Genomic DNA, 18,532 nt, shown 5'->3' on the forward strand with positions numbered 1-18,532 from the left:
CCTTTCATGATCCTTTCCAATGATAAGAACTGCACGAATCATGACCGAGTGCTGTACATACAGCACTGTTCTGCTCTATGCAGAGTGGAGGGGGAGAGCTACGGAGCGGCACCCTGCTGGGCGCTCTTCCCCTTCCCTTTCATTCGTCGTTCATCATTTGTGGATCCGCCAGGAAGGATCCATGGACGATGAACGACTTGGGCTGTACACACGCCAGATTCTTTCCCGATATAGTCCCTGAGCCGATTATCGGGCGAGAAAAATTTGACGTGTGAACGTAGCTTTAATGACAAAGACATCACAGACCTTCCTGGAAGATACCTGGAAGATATTTGCATTTCACACGACTGTACCTAGTAGGATGGGGATGATGCAAAAAAAAGGGTTAGCTAGGTATAATTCTAACCTTTTTAATTTCACTTAAAAAATGTGATTGTAGAAGGGTGTCCAGTCAATGAAAGCAGACCTCTTTTCCTAAAACATCCACTTTAACCTTTCCCTGTACATTTTAATTTATAACTATACATGGAAACTGTGTGGTAGCTTAAAAATAATTTTACACTCTCTCATCATGAAAGAGGCATTTACACACGTAACTGCTACAAGTACGCCTGCTATGTGTGGTGACAGTCATTCCCCTCTGAAAGATAATAGATAATGCAGAACAAAAAAGAGCTGCAATATTTTTGGCATCCCCGCCGGCCTAAATATTAGCTAGACTGGAATTTTAAAATCAACAGAAGAGCATCCAGATCCAGTATAGTTTTAGCCTTTGTTTTGCCTGCACTGCTATCACTGTCTCGTTGCTGGAAACAAATACTATAACACATCAAATAGGTTGGCATGGCAAAATGATATGCCCAACAAATACAAATGTGTTTAGATAAGCAGAATTGCACTCCAATGTTTAAAGTCTCTTTTGTCAAAGATGTATTACTGGCTGCCTCAGCTTACTCTTCTTGTTTTATTGTTCATTGAACACAGGCATAGCTCAGTGTACAGACTTGGCATTATTCTGTGCCAGGACCAAGTAAGTATTTTTATTACAAAAGTAACAATTGTGTACATGCTTGGGAGGTAATTCATCCTGGCCTGGTTACTCAAGGGGCTGAAGTGTGAACCTGGAGGACCAAGAAAAGCTGGAATACCAGCAATAATGGGGATGGTACAACAATGAAGGGGATCCTTTTGCTAGGTAAGTTGCCATATTGAGCCAATGTACTGTACATTTTTGCCATGATGGCAAAACATCCTGAAGACCCCAAATTTGTAATTTTCTTCAGTAGTTTAATTCTACTTTAAACCCATTGGGCTCTGTATATACTTTCAGACTGGCTATCTTTTTAAACACACATGCCAGATGTGTATGTGGTATTCTTCTCATACACATTAACTCCCCTTGCATAACAGAGCCTATCCAAAATGAACGTGCTCCTAATGCATTACAAAGCACATAAGATTGTTAAAAGTGTACTATTTTTGCAATGCACCACAACCCAAAGCACAGATAATTCATATATGTGCATTGTGCTTCACTGAAATATGTTAAGGTGGTCTGGCAAGGTTTGTTGTGGTGCCCTTTTAATTAAATGGCCCAGATCGTATGCTGTTTTGTGTTGTAGTTACACATGTGTAAATGTGTAACTACACAATAAAATGTGTGTTTTACTGCAAAGCATTGGTGTGATGCAAGCCTCAAAGTCCATGTGAATATAGGGGCCTTACTATGGCCATACCACTGCTCAATCTAAAAATCACAACTATACTCCAGCTAACTTAAAAAGCACAGGTATGGGGTTCACAAATTTGTGACTATGGAACAAACAAAACCCCATTTATTCTAAATCATAAGAAAAAAGGGCGCAGAAAAGAGGAGCAAACCTCAAATGACAAGTAATGGACTGCACTCATCTCTAATTTTGTGTTCTTTGCAGCGATAAGCAGAGAACACCCCCATGCACTTTGAAGGCCCTGCTGTCCTATGAAATGGATAAATGAAAGTAAAATACAGGTGCCATGTACAGTATTAGAGTCCTGTGGTGCATAGATACCGCTAAATGTTACATAGGCACCTTAGAAATGACCTCCGGAACCTGTGATCCAAAAAATGATACAGAGATTCCAAGTTATACAAAAAAGAACAAAGATTATTTGGCATTGTAGGCTGACATATAGGAAAAGATGGTTCTGGTTGTGTCAGAACAGTATTGAATGTTCTTTTGGACATGTTTCTGGTTGTGGTGTCAGTACCATACTGAATGTATCTGCGGATGTGTTTCTGGTTGTATCAGTACCATACTGAATGTATCTGTGGAAATGTTTATGGCTGTGTCAGTAAAATACTGTAGAAATGTTTCTGGTTGTGTCTGTATAGTACTGACTGTGTATGTGGCCATGTTTCTGGTTGTGTCAGGACCGTACTGAATGTATCTGCGGATGTGTTTCTGGTTGTATCAGTACAATACCAATGATCTATTTGGAAATGTTTCTGGTTGTGTCAGTATAGTACTAACTGTGGCTTCAGCCATGCTTCTGATTTTGCCGGTACAGCACTGATATTCCTGTAGACATGTTTCTGGTTGTATCAATACAGTACTGACTGTTTCTGCGGCTATTTCTGGTTGTGCTAGTACAGTACTGATGGTCCTATAGACATGTTTCTGGCTGTGTCAGTATAGTACTGATTGTGTGTCTACTGACATGTTTCTACCCAGTCCTTGTGGATAGAAGATACAACTGCCACAGGTAAAGTAAGAAACCTCAAAAGACATGGAACAAGTAAACTGAATTGTTTCAATTTAAATACATAGAATATGCACAAATATGAAAACTAATGGCCATGTTTGAAATATTGAAATTTGAATAATAAAACCACATCAAGAGTGCATTTCTACAGGTAAAAAACTAAATTCAGATTTGTTCAGATAAGTTGCCTACTTTCCCTACTTTTCTTTGCAAAGTGGACAAATTCATGGGGCTCCAAGACAACGCAAGCCAGGGTTGACAACAGGACATGCAAAGAGGGATGTAGACCATTTTCAGTGGGGCCCTGAGTCCGGTCAGTGGGGGGCCCCCAGTCATATCTGCACAGGGGCCCACTGTTGGCTAAGACCGCCACGTATGCAATATAAATATATTGAAGCATTCCTGCTCCTTTTTTGCTGAGGTAAATCATCCCCAATGTACTATGCCAGGCTTGGCCATATCTGAGGTAAATGTTTGGCCATGACTGACTCTGGTATCCCATAGCAACCAATATGGATAGCCCAGCACACTTATCATTATCATTTTTTGTTTTTTTACACTATGTACTTTATTTACAAATTGTAAATTTATTCTACACACTGTAAATTCTTCTCTATTTGTCTTTTATCCACAAAGATCGATTTATAAAGCCAGCAACATGCTGAAGCCACTTCCAGCACCGCCACCCCCTCCTCTCTCCCACACCTGCCTTTCATAACACCTCGCTCTCCCCCTACCGCCTACTTGTGTGTACTGCACCTCAACCACGTGTACTGAGCCGGGAGCCCTCCTCCAGCTGTCTCCTTCCCCCAATACCTGAGCTGACAATTCCAGTCCTTCACCCTGGCTGAACTGTGATTGGCTCTCGCTGTGCCCGGTGGGCGGGCTCTGGAGGTCCAGTGGAGATTCTCAGCTGTGCTAATTGCTTTTGCAAAGGCTTCGAATCTGCAGTGACCGGGCATTGCGCTGCACCGTCTGCACTGCACCGGGCACGGTCTGCGCGACACAGGTTATGCTGCAGCTTGCAAAGCTCCTCATGCCACCCTGCAATCATTCCAAGGCTATGTGATTGAATAGAAGAAGCTGCACTGTAATATTTCCATCTGGTTCTGCAATCAGGGGGTACTGGATTATCTACTATTGTATGTACTGTATGTTACCATCACCCTGCACTGAGCTATCAATCAATAATCCATTGCTATTGGGGACACTTTTCTGCACCCTGTACACTGGGAGCCTATAGTATGCTGATCATCTGCTTACTCAGCCTCTTGCTGTCACCAGGTAAGTAGAATTCATTCTCCAAATCTCATTGGTGTCATATAAAATGCCTTTACAGACAAATCATTGAGATGATCTTTATATAAATGCATTGCAAGAGTTAAAATTTTGATTTATTGCATCTATTACTAACATGCATTGGAAATTGATTCTATGGATCTGAGAGGTTGCTAAAGGCTTCACCTTTCTAAATCAGCCTCCCTGACAAGCCAGATCCTTCCTTTCCTTTTATTTTCCTGGATAGGTGACAGGATGAAATTTTACATTTATCATCCATAGACAGCACCTCTTTTTTTTTATAGCAAAATTCAATCCCAGTATTTGCAAGCGCAGAGTATTTTCTATTGTTACATTAAGCATCTCACCCATCTTCTCTTCTACTAGTTACATTAAGCATGCATATATTTAATTCATTGCAGAAAGTCTGCAGACTGGAATGACCTGAATCTCACTTACACCGTGGGCCCCTGCTGGCAGCTAACAGGTTAACGTCACTTTGGCAGCGCAGGCGCGTTGAATATTCCCAGATCCTGGCTTGACGCAGTCCTCCCTCTTCCAGGCATCCTGTCTGTTTGTTCTGCTGGACCTTCCAGGTCTTTACTTGCAGCCAGGGGCTGGAGACTGCCACACATGCACTAGACTTGGGAGCTGTGAAGAACACATCTGGATTGGTTCTGTGAACTGATTTTAGGCTCCAGCAAATTTTTTGAATGTCTTTTTATATTACTCTTGGGGAGAGCTAGGTAAAAGCTTATCCATGGTTAGAAGAATATGCACCTGTAAAGGGGAGCATTTTTACAAAGCAGAATGAATGAAGACCACTACATACGGGTGCCCCTAAAACTTGACAGGTCATAGGTATAGGGACAGCATTCCAATAATAGGTATGCTTTGCTAGCATTGTTTTTATACTTGGAAAAGATTGTCTTTGGAACAGTCCATTACCACTGGTATCTACAGTAATAATGAATGAACTTTATCTTTGGAACAGTAGATCCCTGCAGTTTACACTAATAAGGGAAATGGTCCCTGGGACAGTATATTACCATTGGTGTCTACATTGATAATGAACATGATCTTTAGAAAAGTAGATCACCACCAGTGTCTACACTAATAATGTAAATGGTCTCTTGGACAGTAGATAACCATCGGTGTCTACATTGCTTATAAATAAAAATTGTCTGTGGGACAGTTGATCACCATTGGTGTCTACATTGATAGTAAATGAAGATTATCTATGGGACAGTAGATCCCTGCAGTCTTCATTATTAATGAAAAAAGATTGTCCTCGGGGCGGTAGATCAGCACTGGTTCCTACACTGATAATGAAGATGGCGTTTGGGACAGTAGATCACAGCTGTGCTTAATATGATAAGGAATGAAGATTGTCTACCAGATAGTAGATTACCACTGGTGTCTACATTGATAATGAAGATGATCTTTGGGACAGTAGATAACCACTAGTGTCTACACTAATAATGAAAATGGTCTTTGGGACAGTAGATAACCATTGCTATCTACATTGATAATAATTTTGGGAATTCAGTGTCTTCGGGCCAATAGATCACTACAGTCTACATTAATAATGAATAAAGATTGTATATCAGACAGTAGATCACTGCTGGCACCTACATTGATAATAAAGATTATCTTTAGGACAGCGGAACACAGCTAGTACCTACTTGATAATGAATGAAGATTGTCTTTCAGACAGTAGATTACCATTGGTGTCTACATTGATGATGAAAATGATCTTTAGAACAGTAGATCACCAACGGTGTCCACACTAATGATGAAAATGGTCTCTGATAGATCACCATTGGTGTCTACATTGCTTATAAATAAAGATTGTCTATGGGACAGTAGATCATTGCTGGTGTCTACACTAATAATGGAAATGGTCTCTGGGACAGTGGATAACCATTGGTGTCTACATTGATAGTAAATGAAGATTATTTATGGGACAGTAGATCACCACTGGTGTCTACATCAGTAATGAAGATGGCGATTGGAACAGTAGATCACCATTGGTGTCTACAATAATTATAAATAAAGATTGTCTATAGGGCAGTAGATCATCGCTGGTGTCTACATTGATTTTAAAGATTTTCTATAGGACAATAGATCTCCACTGGTGCCTACAATAATAATGAATAGAAAACTCCAGGGTTTGGATTTCTTGTACCAATGGTTGTTTAAAACTCATTTACAGAAATGTAAGAAACACAGACTTAGGATATTAGTGGTTTTATTAGACAATCATAGATACCCAAGAAGATCCCTTGGACAGCCAGCAAGCACATTCTTTGTAGAGAAATGATCAATATATTCCATACATAGCTTGTCTGACACTTTGCCCAGATGGATTTCTGGGCATCTACAGCAAATAGATCAAAGTGCTTCCACTGGACCATCATTTGTTTTCTTCTGAATCTGCTATCTATAACTGAGCCAATGGGTATGGCTCCAGATAATTTGCTCATTATTTAAAAAAAATATGTATTGGACGTGAAGAATTGTCCAACTAATAAACTAATGAATGCTGATTACCTGGATTCCTAATGAATATCCCTCAAATCAAATGAATAGTCCTAAATGAATCAAAATGTGACAAATTGTAGAATCTCTGAAATGAACATCACAATTTACATACTTTAGTGCTCAATGATGTGTTATGGTTGTTCACTTGTCAGGAGAACACAACCATTCTAAATCTCAAAAACAGTCCTTGGGAGCCTTTATTCAAAGGACATCCTGTAAAGACAAACCTTATGACCAATTCAACATCACACAAGTCCCTTATCTATGTTGGTTTCATTAGTGGGGAAAAGAAAGCCCCATACTTAGTGTAAATGTACATTGCAAGCCTCTTCTTGCATCAAAGGGCTGAAATTGTATCTAGCAGACACGTGTTGCATCTCAAAGTGCTTCGACTCCAGTACGGCGTGGATATGTTGACAGCTGATATGTGATGGGAAAAGCTGTATGGTGCATCTTCTCATTTCAAACACCTCATACACTTTCCCAAGGGGTTAAACCCTTCTCTGGAATGCGGATTAAAAAGTTCTTTCCTAATTAAGTCTAGGCAGAGGCTTTGGAATCTAAACCTAAAGTAACATTATAATTGTTGCAAGCAATCTGGCCCCTAATCTACACTATTTCTGTTGTTCATCTGCTTTTTGGAAAACTAGGCAATACGGTTTGTAAAATCTTATTTCTTGATCAAGTCTACTTCCATAGTACTACTTCTAGTCCCTTTTACAATAGCAAAGAATGGAGCCCCCTCATTCCTTGCCCAGATACTCCTGTTCCTCTTGCTGTGCGTGTGTTGTATGTGTTGAGGGGGGAACTTTGTGAAGAGGCCCTTTATATTTTCATAGCTGATGTTTCAACCTGAGCATATCCTGGCAGGGTCCCCCTTGCTGAACATCATAGTTTCCGTTCATTAGGAGTTGGAGTCCGGCTGGAAGCTAAGCATTGGGTTCTGCAGTCTGTAGCACAGCTGACTCTGCACAGGGGCCTTGGCTTCTCTGACCCTCTTTTTGGTAGAAGTGCAGAGAAGGAAGGACATCACTTAAGGGTCAGCTGAGGATCTCTGGGCTGGAAATGGAGTTAGACCTTGTGTAATATATTAACTCCTTTTGCTCCAAGGGTTCTTATTTGCTTGTCTAGACGAATGGCTTGTCTTTTACCGCTCTAATATTCTTGTGTAAACAGTCTAGGCGATTCCACTTAAATCGTCTTTTCTCTTACAAATCTTATTCTGTTTTGTTTTATTGGACTTGCCTGTATTGCTGCCAGCAAATAAAAAAAAATTACAGATGTCAGATTTTTAATGTCTATTAGAATATGAAATTGGGATGATTGCAATTGGCAACATCTGTTCAATTCTTTCGGCACGTGGATCTCATTCATTAAAAGTGCTTGAGAGGTGAAGCGTCTGTGAATTCACAGCAACCAGATCATTCTTTTTATTTTCCAACAAGCAGGGAGATGTGGTACTATGGTAAATATACATCTCGCTCAAGGGGCTATGAGTGTTAGGGAAATCTGTTTTACTGACATCACATTCTTTCTGTGCTTTTCTGCAGGCTGATCAAGGCTAGTAGGAGGGTCTGGCAGATGCTGTACCTAACTTTCTGAAAGTATTCTAAGTAGAGAGAAAAGAAAACGGCTTTTTATGGCAAACTTGTTTTGTTAAAAAATATATAAAATCCCTCATTCTTAACAATTTGAGCAAAAAAAAATACAGAACATACATTCAATACACAACGACGCTTAACTCCCCACAGGGGATGGTCAGATTTGTACATAGGGTATGGGTATTGGACTTCTTACATATTCTTAAAGACCAATACGAACAGACCTTACACTCCTGGGTAATAATTCAATGCAAAGGTTTAGTCTCATTTCCAACGCGTTTCGCCCGAATGGGCTTCCTCAGGGGATTGGGAGACTTGAGTGCCGGTCGTTGTGTGTATGTTTTTGCTAACGTAACACTGTCACTTGTAAGTAGTTAATGTGTCTGAAATTTTTTCTTGGGTTTGCACAATTCTTGGTATAAGGGCATATAATATCTTAACAGTGATGCTTTTGTACTTTTCACCAAAGAAGTTGCAGAGTTCAATCTCTTGCGCTTACGTTTCTAGTACATAATATGGCTGTCACATGTATGTTGGTTCTTGATATAATCATTTGAATGTAGATTGACCTACGTAATATGAACAGATTAAAATAGGTAAATCTTCTGAGCTTATGTTGTTGTGGTATAATTGTATGAGTATGTTGTACGTTGATGGTATAGTGGTGAGGGCGCTTCTGAAAGTATTCACAGCACGCTGCCTAATGCAGACTGTCCAATGTCAGTATTATCTGAAGCCTTCAGTCCAGCAGAGCTGTACATGCTCCAAATTCACTGCACACAGTTGGATTCTCACAGTGTGCATTAGAAGATGCAGCACATTGCATAAACCCTGTCTTATTTCATAGTTAATAGACCTTCAGCATTAATTAACCTGCCAGCCTCTCCCATTAGTCATGATCTTCCTGCTTGTATAAAGAAGCAGATGATATCACGGACGTAAAATAAAGTATGTAATAAAAATTACAGTTTTTAACAATATGTTTAGCATGTTAATGGGGGAAGGGGACAGAGAAATGCAGAATATTAGCATGTTAAACTTCAGATACAATGGGCCTGGTTTATAAAAGCCCTCCAAGGATGGAGAGCATGCACTTTGATTAGTGAAGCTGGGTGATTCAGCAAACCTGGGATGGATCTGGTCCAGAATTGAAAACATTTGCTAACAAATAACAAATGACTTAGGAAATCTATTCCAGGTTAGCTGGATCACCCAGCTTCACTGATGAAAGTGTATTCTCTCCGGCCATGGAGAGCTTTAATAAATCAGGCCGAATGTGTGAAATGGAAGTTGATTGAGTGCTTTGTGCAGCAGAAACACTTTCAGGTACTTTAACGTGCAGAGCCCACTGGGTGAGATATATATTTGTTTATAATAAGGACCATGTCTCCTTGCAATAACCTACAACTTAATACTACTAACAACACGTCTACCTCTACCATTGAGACACCTGCCTGCATCTTCTAACATGCATGATAAAAATAACCCCTGGATGTTGGTTGGTTGCTTTGGGCAATGATTTCACCTTTTTCCGTTCCATATGTGTACGTAGCCCGAGGATGGACAGCTCCTTAAATGTTAACATGATTCTTGCAGAAATTTGTTGAATAACTACAGGAGAGCAGCACCGCTAATGCTTGCTATGCATGGAATCCTCATACGTGATTTTCACCCTATTGCACTAATAAACCTCCTATATGACTTTTACATTATTTCATTACTAAACTTATCTGGTATTGATCTTTAGACCTGCTATGTCGTAACTGTATATGTTGAAGTCTTATTATATTTATATTGATAGCTGCTTAGAAAAGTTCTCTGAGTACATTCATGCCCCCAGTACGTGACATAGGTAGACATGCTTATGCCTGCAGGGCATCTGTCATTGTGTATAATAGGTTGCATGCTGAAACTGATTTATTTTTATCATAGGTGAGCAAGGACACTACCTGTAAATGGTGAAATAAAGTGATCTGCGCTGTGTGTTAAAGCACATACAAATCCTAAATATTATTATTTTTTGACCTTTTAAGATCTAGTGATATATGATAAAAACCCCAATGTAATACCTAGTATAGTAAAGATTTTAGTGTGCCCCCTTTTGGGAGTCTGGACCAATTTACCTTTTTATGGTTGTATTAGTATCAGCTTGGGGTCCATATAAATGTAAGTATCTCTGTCCATGTATAGTTAGGTCCATAAATATTTGGACAGCTAATTCTGGTTCTGTACATTACCACAATTAATTTTAAATGTAATACCTCAGGTGTAGTTGAACTGCAGACTTTCAGCTTTAATTCAGTGGGTTGAACAAAAAGATTGCATAAAAATGTGAGGAACTAAAGCCTTTTTTTACACAATCACTTCTTTTCAGGGGCTCAAAAGTAATTGGACAAAATAAAAAGCTGAAAATAAAATGTCTATTTCTAATACTTGGTTGAAAACCCTTTGCTGGCAATGACAGCTTGTAGTCTTGAACACATGGACATCACCCGATGCTGGGTTTACTCCTTTTTATTGCTCTGCTGGGCCTTTACTGCTGTGGCTTTCAGTTGCTGTTTGTTTGTGGGCCTTTCTGTCCGAAGTTTAGTCTTCAACAAGTGAAATGCATGCTCAATTGGGTTCAGATCAGGTAACTGACTTGGCCATTCAAGAATATTCCACTTCTTTGCTTTATTAAACTCCTGAGTTGCTTTGGCTGTATGTTATGGGTCATTGTCCATCTGTATTATGAAACGCCTCCCAATCAATATGACTGCATTTAGCTGGATTTGAGCAGACAGTATGTCTCTGAACACCTCAGAATTTATTCGGCTGCTTCTGTTCTGTGTCACATCATGGATAAACACTAATGTTCCAGTGCCATGGCAGCCATGCACGCCCAAGCCATCACACTGCCTCCGCCATGTTTTACAGATGACGTGCTATGCTTTGAATCATGAGCTGTTCCACGCCTTCTCTGTACTTTCTTCTTGCCATCATTCTGGTAAAGGTTGATATTGGTTTCATCTGTCCAAAGAATATTTTTTCAGAACTGTGCTGGCTTTTTTAGATGTTTTTGAGCAAAGTCCAATCTAGCGGTTCTATTCCTGAGGCTTATGAGTGGCTTGCACCTTTTTAATGCACCCTCTGAATTTACTTTCATGCAGTCTTCTCTTTATGTTAGACTTGGATATCGATACGCCTACTTCCTGGAGAGTGTTGTTCACTTGGTTGGCTGTTGTGAAGGGCTTTCTCTTCACCATAGAAATGATTCTGGGATCATCCACCACTGGTGTCTTCCGCGGATGTCCAGGTCTTTTGGCATTGCTGAGTTCACCAGTGCTTTGTTTCTTTCTCATGATGTACCAAACTGTGGCTTTTGCCATTCCTAATATTGTAGCAATTTCTCGGATGGGTTTATTCTGTTTTTGTAGCTTAAGGATGGCTTGTTTCACCTGCATGGAGAGCTCCTTTGCCCTCATGTTGTCTGTTCACAGAAAAATGCTTAATGGATAATGACATAACGAAGGAATTGCCCACACAGCCCATGAACTAGCCTTTGAGTCAATTGTCCAATTACTTATTTTTAGAAAGTCTGCAGTTCAACTGCGTCTGAGTTTCATTTAAAATTAATTGTGGTATTGTACTGAACCAAAATTAGAACAAAGTTATCTATGTCCAAATATTTATGGACTTAACTGTATATTGTAAGGCCCATATATTAAACAGCTACTTCCTGGTGGGAATTTTTACTGCCATTGAAACACATAGACCTGAAAATTTCCCACAAGGCAATGTTTGAGGGAATGAATGATTCTCTGATTTATAAATAGAGCCCCTGGTATTTTTTTGTAGCTGGGTCTAGTGGTCATTTCATTAGAGAATGGCACCTACCCCCACTGCTACCCCAGGCCTATTTGGAACCCCAAAGTCTCTCCAGAGTTTTTTGAACTGTGGCTGATTGACCTGAAATTTGATAATTCCTGTATAGTTCTGGGGCTAAATTTCAATAATGTTATTTTCCAATGCAGGTTTGACACTGTTCTGGGGTAACAAAAATGAGTTTTAATTACAGTTTTGATTGGAGTTACCCTTGTAGGTAAATTCTTATGTTGAGTTCTAACAACAGTCTTTTATGCAACCCCCTCCATGCAAATCTATCCTTAACTCACTTTTAGAAAAAGTACATCAGGTCAATACAGAATAGAAGCAAAAACTAGGAGGAAATAAAACAATGAAAACAAAACCTCACTAAATATTTTTTGCTGAGATGTAAAATCTAAGAGCAATCCCATTCTATCCCCAAAACTTGAAGTAAACCCTAACTCGCAATCAAGTTTCTATTTAACCATAATCCTAAACCTTACCCTAAAGCTAAACCTAAACACCTACACACGATCACTTAACCTTTCCCCCCACTGTAACCTTTACCTAACCATTAAAGTATTATTTTACTCTTAATCCTAATTCTAAAACTTCCTAGAGTCTAATTATTTTCTGAACCCTTGACCCACACCTTATCCCAATCCCCAACACAAGCTTTAACCACCAAACAGACTTGCTATGTTGGCCTGAATTATTGGCACCAAATCTCTGCCATTCTGGGCCAATCACTCTCTCTGCCTAACCACTATCTTTACCCAGCCTCTAGTACTGAGATGGACGCTTCCATTTTTCCCTTTGCTCAAATTACTAGAAATATCCAAGCACCAACTATCAATTTTCAGCTAGAAAATTGCAATACAATGTTCTTGATGTATGTTAAATTAAAGCAAAATGACTTGGTATTGAAAACAGTTCTACATGTTCTGTATCACAAATGCCTTGATTGTTATTACCTTCTATGCTATTCAATAAAGCTGATTTTGGAAAAGAAAATTGCAATACAGGTACTCCTCACTTAACAACGGCTCACACTTAACAATCGGATATCTGACGGGTACAATATACAAGAACTGTACAATGTGCAGCAGCATGTCTTTTCACCTTCATTCTTCTCAGGGTCCATCTTCCATCCTAAATAGTGATTTTCCTCAATTTGGGTCTGCAGGCTGTCCGTATACCCATCACTGATACAAAGCTCTACAGACGGGCTCCTTTTTATGCTCCTCACTTAATGACCATGTCATTGGAACAGAACCTGGTCGTTAAGTGAGGAGCATCTGTAACTAAACCCCTTTCACACTTGCATTTACGATCCGCAACCTGCGTGCAACTACAGGTTGAAACCTTTGCACCCTTGCGGTTGCAGTGCAGCTGGGAAAGTTCAACCACTAGGGAAATAAACTTATCCTGGAAATAAAACCCTATAAGACTTAGTTGTTCCAGAAGAGGGCAAAAAACCCCTGGTACAATTTGCTCCAACAGGGGAAAAAATTCCTTCCTGATACCATGAGGCAATCGGATGTTCCTTGCATCAACGGTTACTGTTTTTTTTACTTTAAAGTTTTATCTGTTATATTGTGAGCTTCTAGAAAAGCATCCAGCTTTTTCTTAAAGCAATCTATAGTAGTTGCTGAAACTACTTCCTGAGGGAGCCGATTTCACATTTTCACAGACCTTATCATGTCGCATCCAGGAACTGTGCCTTATCCCCACTCAACCACGTGCAAAAATGGTTCTCAGCTGGGGTGTTTGGGAATGCAGTTGAGCTAACAGTTTGCTCACTTTTGGTTTATAGTAGAAAATATGTGAACAAGGGTACATGCATAGTTATACCTCTGTGCATGTGTTTTCTACCATAAACATACCGGGAACTATAGAAGTTTTTTTGAATGCATAAATACAAATTCGAAGTCTAGGCAGTACCTCTGCACGTACAATTTTCTCTTGGATCCCTGAAAATTTCCAAAATACTTATTAATCCAGTGGATGAAGTCCACCTAGTACAGAATACTGTAATGGTGTGGTAACAATGTGTGCTGATACACTGAAATTGATGGGGGGAAAAACAGCGTTATAAAAATGTGCCTACAGTTGGCTGCAGGTGAACCCTACCCATTAGTACAGAATGTGTTCCTCACAGAATTCAGTAGCGGTATGTGGTAAATTGCATTTTCCAAACTATTTTAAGGTTATGTAGTGCAGGAAAGTGCTGATAAGAAGGAGGGTAGGACAAGGGGAGGGGAAGGGGAAGGAATAGAAGGCTTTTGAAGTGGCACTAAAGAGAATAGTTTTGTAAAAATGCAAACGTTATTATAGTATTCTAAAATCAACTATTGCAAACATTAAAAAGTTCAGTTGTGACTGAGCATATATGCATATACAGATACACCTTAAAAGCAGATGGTTCAAGTACAAATTGTCTGTTACAGTGCACAGTCTCCTGACCCAACGCGTTTCGCCCTTATGGGCTTCCTTAGGGGATATGGAGAAAAGCTTTAGACCAATTGTACTTTACAACTCAGCAACTGGTAGATAGTGCATACATGGAGTTTTCAGCAAAATTAACCTTCTTAAAACCAGAAAAATGTTGAGTTCGAAGTAGCACCATCAACAAATTTTAAGTCTCCCAGCAAGCCGGAATATACCCAAGCGAAAAATGACACCAGCAAAGGTTTTTTATAAAGGATTATTCAAAATTGATGATAATAATAACTTTGATCATTAGCAATATGATATTTAACAATAATTAATAATATGACACTCCCTTCTTTCGAAGGATATCAATACATTCCTATTGATTGAGGTCTCCCAAAAAAGGAGGTAAATGACTCCAAACGTGAAGTGTTCTGAGTATCATTCAGGAATGCTTATGAAAGTGTAACTTTTGGAGATTGTAGAGGAGAGCCAGCAGTGCAGCAAATCCTTCCTCCTCTCTCTCTGAATTCATTAGTGCAGGAAAGTGCCTGGGCATGCAAATGTCTAAATGTTGGAAAACCTAACACATACATTTTTTTTTGTATTGATATAAGTACATTGTTGTGGGACTTACATACTGTATTGGCTGTAGTGTGACTGGTTGGAAAAAACATTGTAGCAACTGACATCACTTTCATATGTGAATCACATTTTGTTTTGCAGCTGAATGCTCTGACCAAGAAGTTGAAGTTGTGATCCCGCAGTTAATATGGGCTGGAGAGGTGCCTCTGCCACTGCAAAGAGATGAGTCAGTCTTTTCTAACATTCGAAGGCCGCGTTCCCTTACAACAGGCGTAGGAAGCCACCCGGACAATATGTATATCCATCTTCCAGCCTTTGGTCAAAATCTGCATTTGCACCTGCAAAGGAACCTCAAATTTCTGGCTTCGGGATTTGTGGTAGAGGAGAGAACGGAGCTTGGAGAGAAAGTCCAGACCAGAATCCCAGTGCATGAGCTTTGTTTTTATACTGGAGAAGTTCTGAACCATAACAAATCTTTTGCATCACTCAGCGCCTGCGCAGGACTGGTGCGTATATGTTTCTGTATTATGTAAACCACAGCCTACACTAAAGTTATACCTAGGAATATTTAAAGTTCTATCTTCACTGTAGGGCTACACATTTCCTAATGAGATATTGTGTGGATGACAAACAAAAATATGTTGGAGATTGGGGTAGATATCACATCTTAATATACGAGTTAAAACTAGGTATCCTATTCTAAAAGCTGAATGGACTCCTGAGATCTAAATTTTTGACCTGCTGTAGCAAAATGTCTAAACTTTTTACATTTGATTATTATTTTTTTTTATTGTTGTATATCTGTTTGAAGGATTTCCTGTAAAAAAAAAAAAAAGGACTTCTCGCTGGGTTTCACTATTCATCTCCAACCTCCAAGGACCAAAAGGCAGTATATGGCCCCTACAACCATAGAAAGCTTTATAGGGTAGACATACCCTATAGGGCGCAACCACTTGTGCAATCCCACTATGTAGAGCCCAATAAAATATTTTCAACTAATATGTTCCACAGGTAATGCTAGTCAGCAGGTATATGCAGTGGCTGAAAAGCCCTGATTTCCTGATCATCTCCAAGGCTGGAGAGGATACACTTTCATCAGTGAAGCTGGGTGATCCAGCAAACCTGAAATGGATCTGGTCCAGGCATCAAAATATTTGCTAGTAAATACAAATGACTTTGAAGAAATTGGTTTCAGGTTTGCTGGATCACCCAGCTTCACTGATGAAAGTGTATTATTTCCTTTATTAAATAGAGCTTTATTAAATCAGAGCCAATGACTCCAGAGAGGTGAATGAGGTTGGGGTTACAGAAGTGACTACAGAGGGGTAAATTGGTTTCAGATGTGTTCTGGGGTTTACAGAAGTGCAGATTGTGGCAGAGGTGTATAGGGGAGGGCAATGATGGCAAAGGTGTGCAGAGAAAATGGTGGTAAAAGAGGTATTTGTTGGTTCAATGGCAAAAATAGGGTGCAGGATGTGCTGTATGTTAAGAACTTCTAAACTCTGCCGGTAAAATTGCATAAGTTAGAAATGTACAGAGATGTACAGTATACAGTGCTGTACTTACACATTGATGGGCATGGGAATGGAAGTGGCAGAGAAATACCAGGGTGACTGGGACTCCAAACAAGTATATACTAGAGAATGTTAGCAGAGGCACTTCTGCCTTAACAGCATACCGTAAATGGTGACTGTTAACCTAATTTGGAAGTAAATAGGCATGGTAAAACTCTGTACCTATGATAAGGTCATTTAGAGTGTCATTCTTTTCTATTTTTATTAGAGGAATATAATATGAAATTCTGTTTCATTCACATAGTACGCTCCCATTTTGTCCTCTGCTGGGGATGGGGACGTGTCAATTTTTTTTTCTTTATTAGGGTTATGTCAGAGAGATGGGTTTATACAACAGGACATGTCTTTTTTGGAAAATAATAATTTGGGCTGCTTACTTTTTCTGTAGGTGGGAACCATGTTTAATGGCAATGCCTGTTTCAACACATTTTAAGGGTTTCTTTTTGTATAGGCAATGGAGTGGCAATATTATTATCATCGCCAAAAAAGTTGCATATAGACAGGAATACCATTGCTTTAGTATAACACGTTTATTGTATAGATTGTAATTTATTCTCCAAGTTTTTAAAATATTGGTCATCTGTCTGTATGGACATATTAACCAGGGCATTGTCTGATCAAAGGATGATTTCTATCTCTTTATCAGGAGAAAGGTCTAGAATACAGTGTTGTATCCATATATGATTAGTGTGACAATATGTTTTGTAAACTAACAAAAAGTAGCGAAAGGCCTTGATCTTGGGATATAAAGTCTTCCAGCAGTCCAGTAGCTTCTGCCAAATCATTCTATGTCTAGGTTAACAACTTAAATCAAGGGTCTTCCAGTGAAATCCATAGAGGGGTCTAGGATCTGGTTAAGATTGCATGTATGGACACAGTTTAAAAAAATGAACATGTTTTGCTGGATTTAACTTTGGAAAAATGGGTGGCTGCTGGCTTCGTTTTCAGAAAAGAACTTTAATTTGGGCTGCTCACTTTTTTTGTAGGTGGGAACTGTGTTTAATGGCAATGCCTGTTTTAACACCTATTAGGATATTAAGGGTTTCTTTTTATTTAGGCCATGGAGTGGTGTTAATATAATCATCACCTATGAAGTTGCATATAGTCAGGAATAGCATTGTTCTAGCATAACATGTTCTTTGTATAATAGATTGTCATTTATTCTCCAAGTTTTTAAATTATTGGTCATCTGTATGTATGGACATAACAACCAGGGCATTGTCTGATCAACGGATGAGTTCTATCTCTATGTCAGGAGAAAGGTATAGATTAGAGTGTTTTATCTATATGTGTTGTACACTAAAGCTACGTACACACTTCCAATTATTATCGTCGGAAAACGAACGACGAACGTTCCTGCACGATATACACGAACGATCGTATAGCACCGATCCTGCACATAGAGGTAACGACACGATCGTTCATAGATATTGTACACACAATAGATACGATCGTTTCAGCGATAGAGGAACTATGTGCACGACAGGAAAGTGAACGGACGTTCGTTCATCACGCATGCTCTGAACATGGACGATCAACGAACGACCGTACACACGAACGATGTTCAACGATCGTCGTCCAATCCGATCCGCCGGTCTGGTCGTTCGTTTCCAGCGACTTTCCTCGTTCGTCGGCGTCGTTGGTTACTTTTTTACGAACGATTTTTTGCCCAATCGATCGTTCGTCGTTCGATTGGAACGATAAAAATTGGAAGTGTGTACGCACCTTAAGAAAAAGTAGCATAGGCCTTGATCTTGGGATGTAAAGTCTTCGAGCAGTCCAGTAGCTTCTGCCAAATCATTCTATCTATCATTCTGTCTAAGTTAACATTTCAAATCAAGAGTCTACCAGTGAAATCCATAGAGGGGTCTAGGATCCAGTTAAAATTGCATGTATGGACAAAGCTGAAAAGAATGAGCCTATTTT

The 18,532-nt window shown here is 39.5% G+C and overlaps 1 protein-coding gene across 2 annotated transcripts in view; it reads left to right on the forward strand.

Annotated features, from left to right (window-relative positions):
• Positions 1 to 3,671: 3,671 nt before the first annotated feature.
• ADAMTS17 (ADAM metallopeptidase with thrombospondin type 1 motif 17) overlaps positions 3,672 to 18,532 on the forward strand; it is a 156,790-nt gene continuing 141,929 nt past the window's right edge. For both annotated transcript variants that reach the window (XM_072402659.1, XM_072402660.1), the window contains exons 1-2: positions 3,672 to 4,029; positions 15,174 to 15,538. In XM_072402659.1, coding sequence (XP_072258760.1) covers positions 3,990 to 4,029; positions 15,174 to 15,538 — 405 coding nt within the window. In that variant the 5' untranslated portion in view covers positions 3,672 to 3,989. The remainder of the gene's footprint in view (positions 4,030 to 15,173; positions 15,539 to 18,532) is intronic.

The sequence above is a fragment of the Pyxicephalus adspersus genome, chromosome 2 (assembly GCF_032062135.1).
Source record: "Pyxicephalus adspersus chromosome 2, UCB_Pads_2.0, whole genome shotgun sequence".
NCBI classification, from domain to species: domain Eukaryota; kingdom Metazoa; phylum Chordata; class Amphibia; order Anura; family Pyxicephalidae; genus Pyxicephalus; species Pyxicephalus adspersus.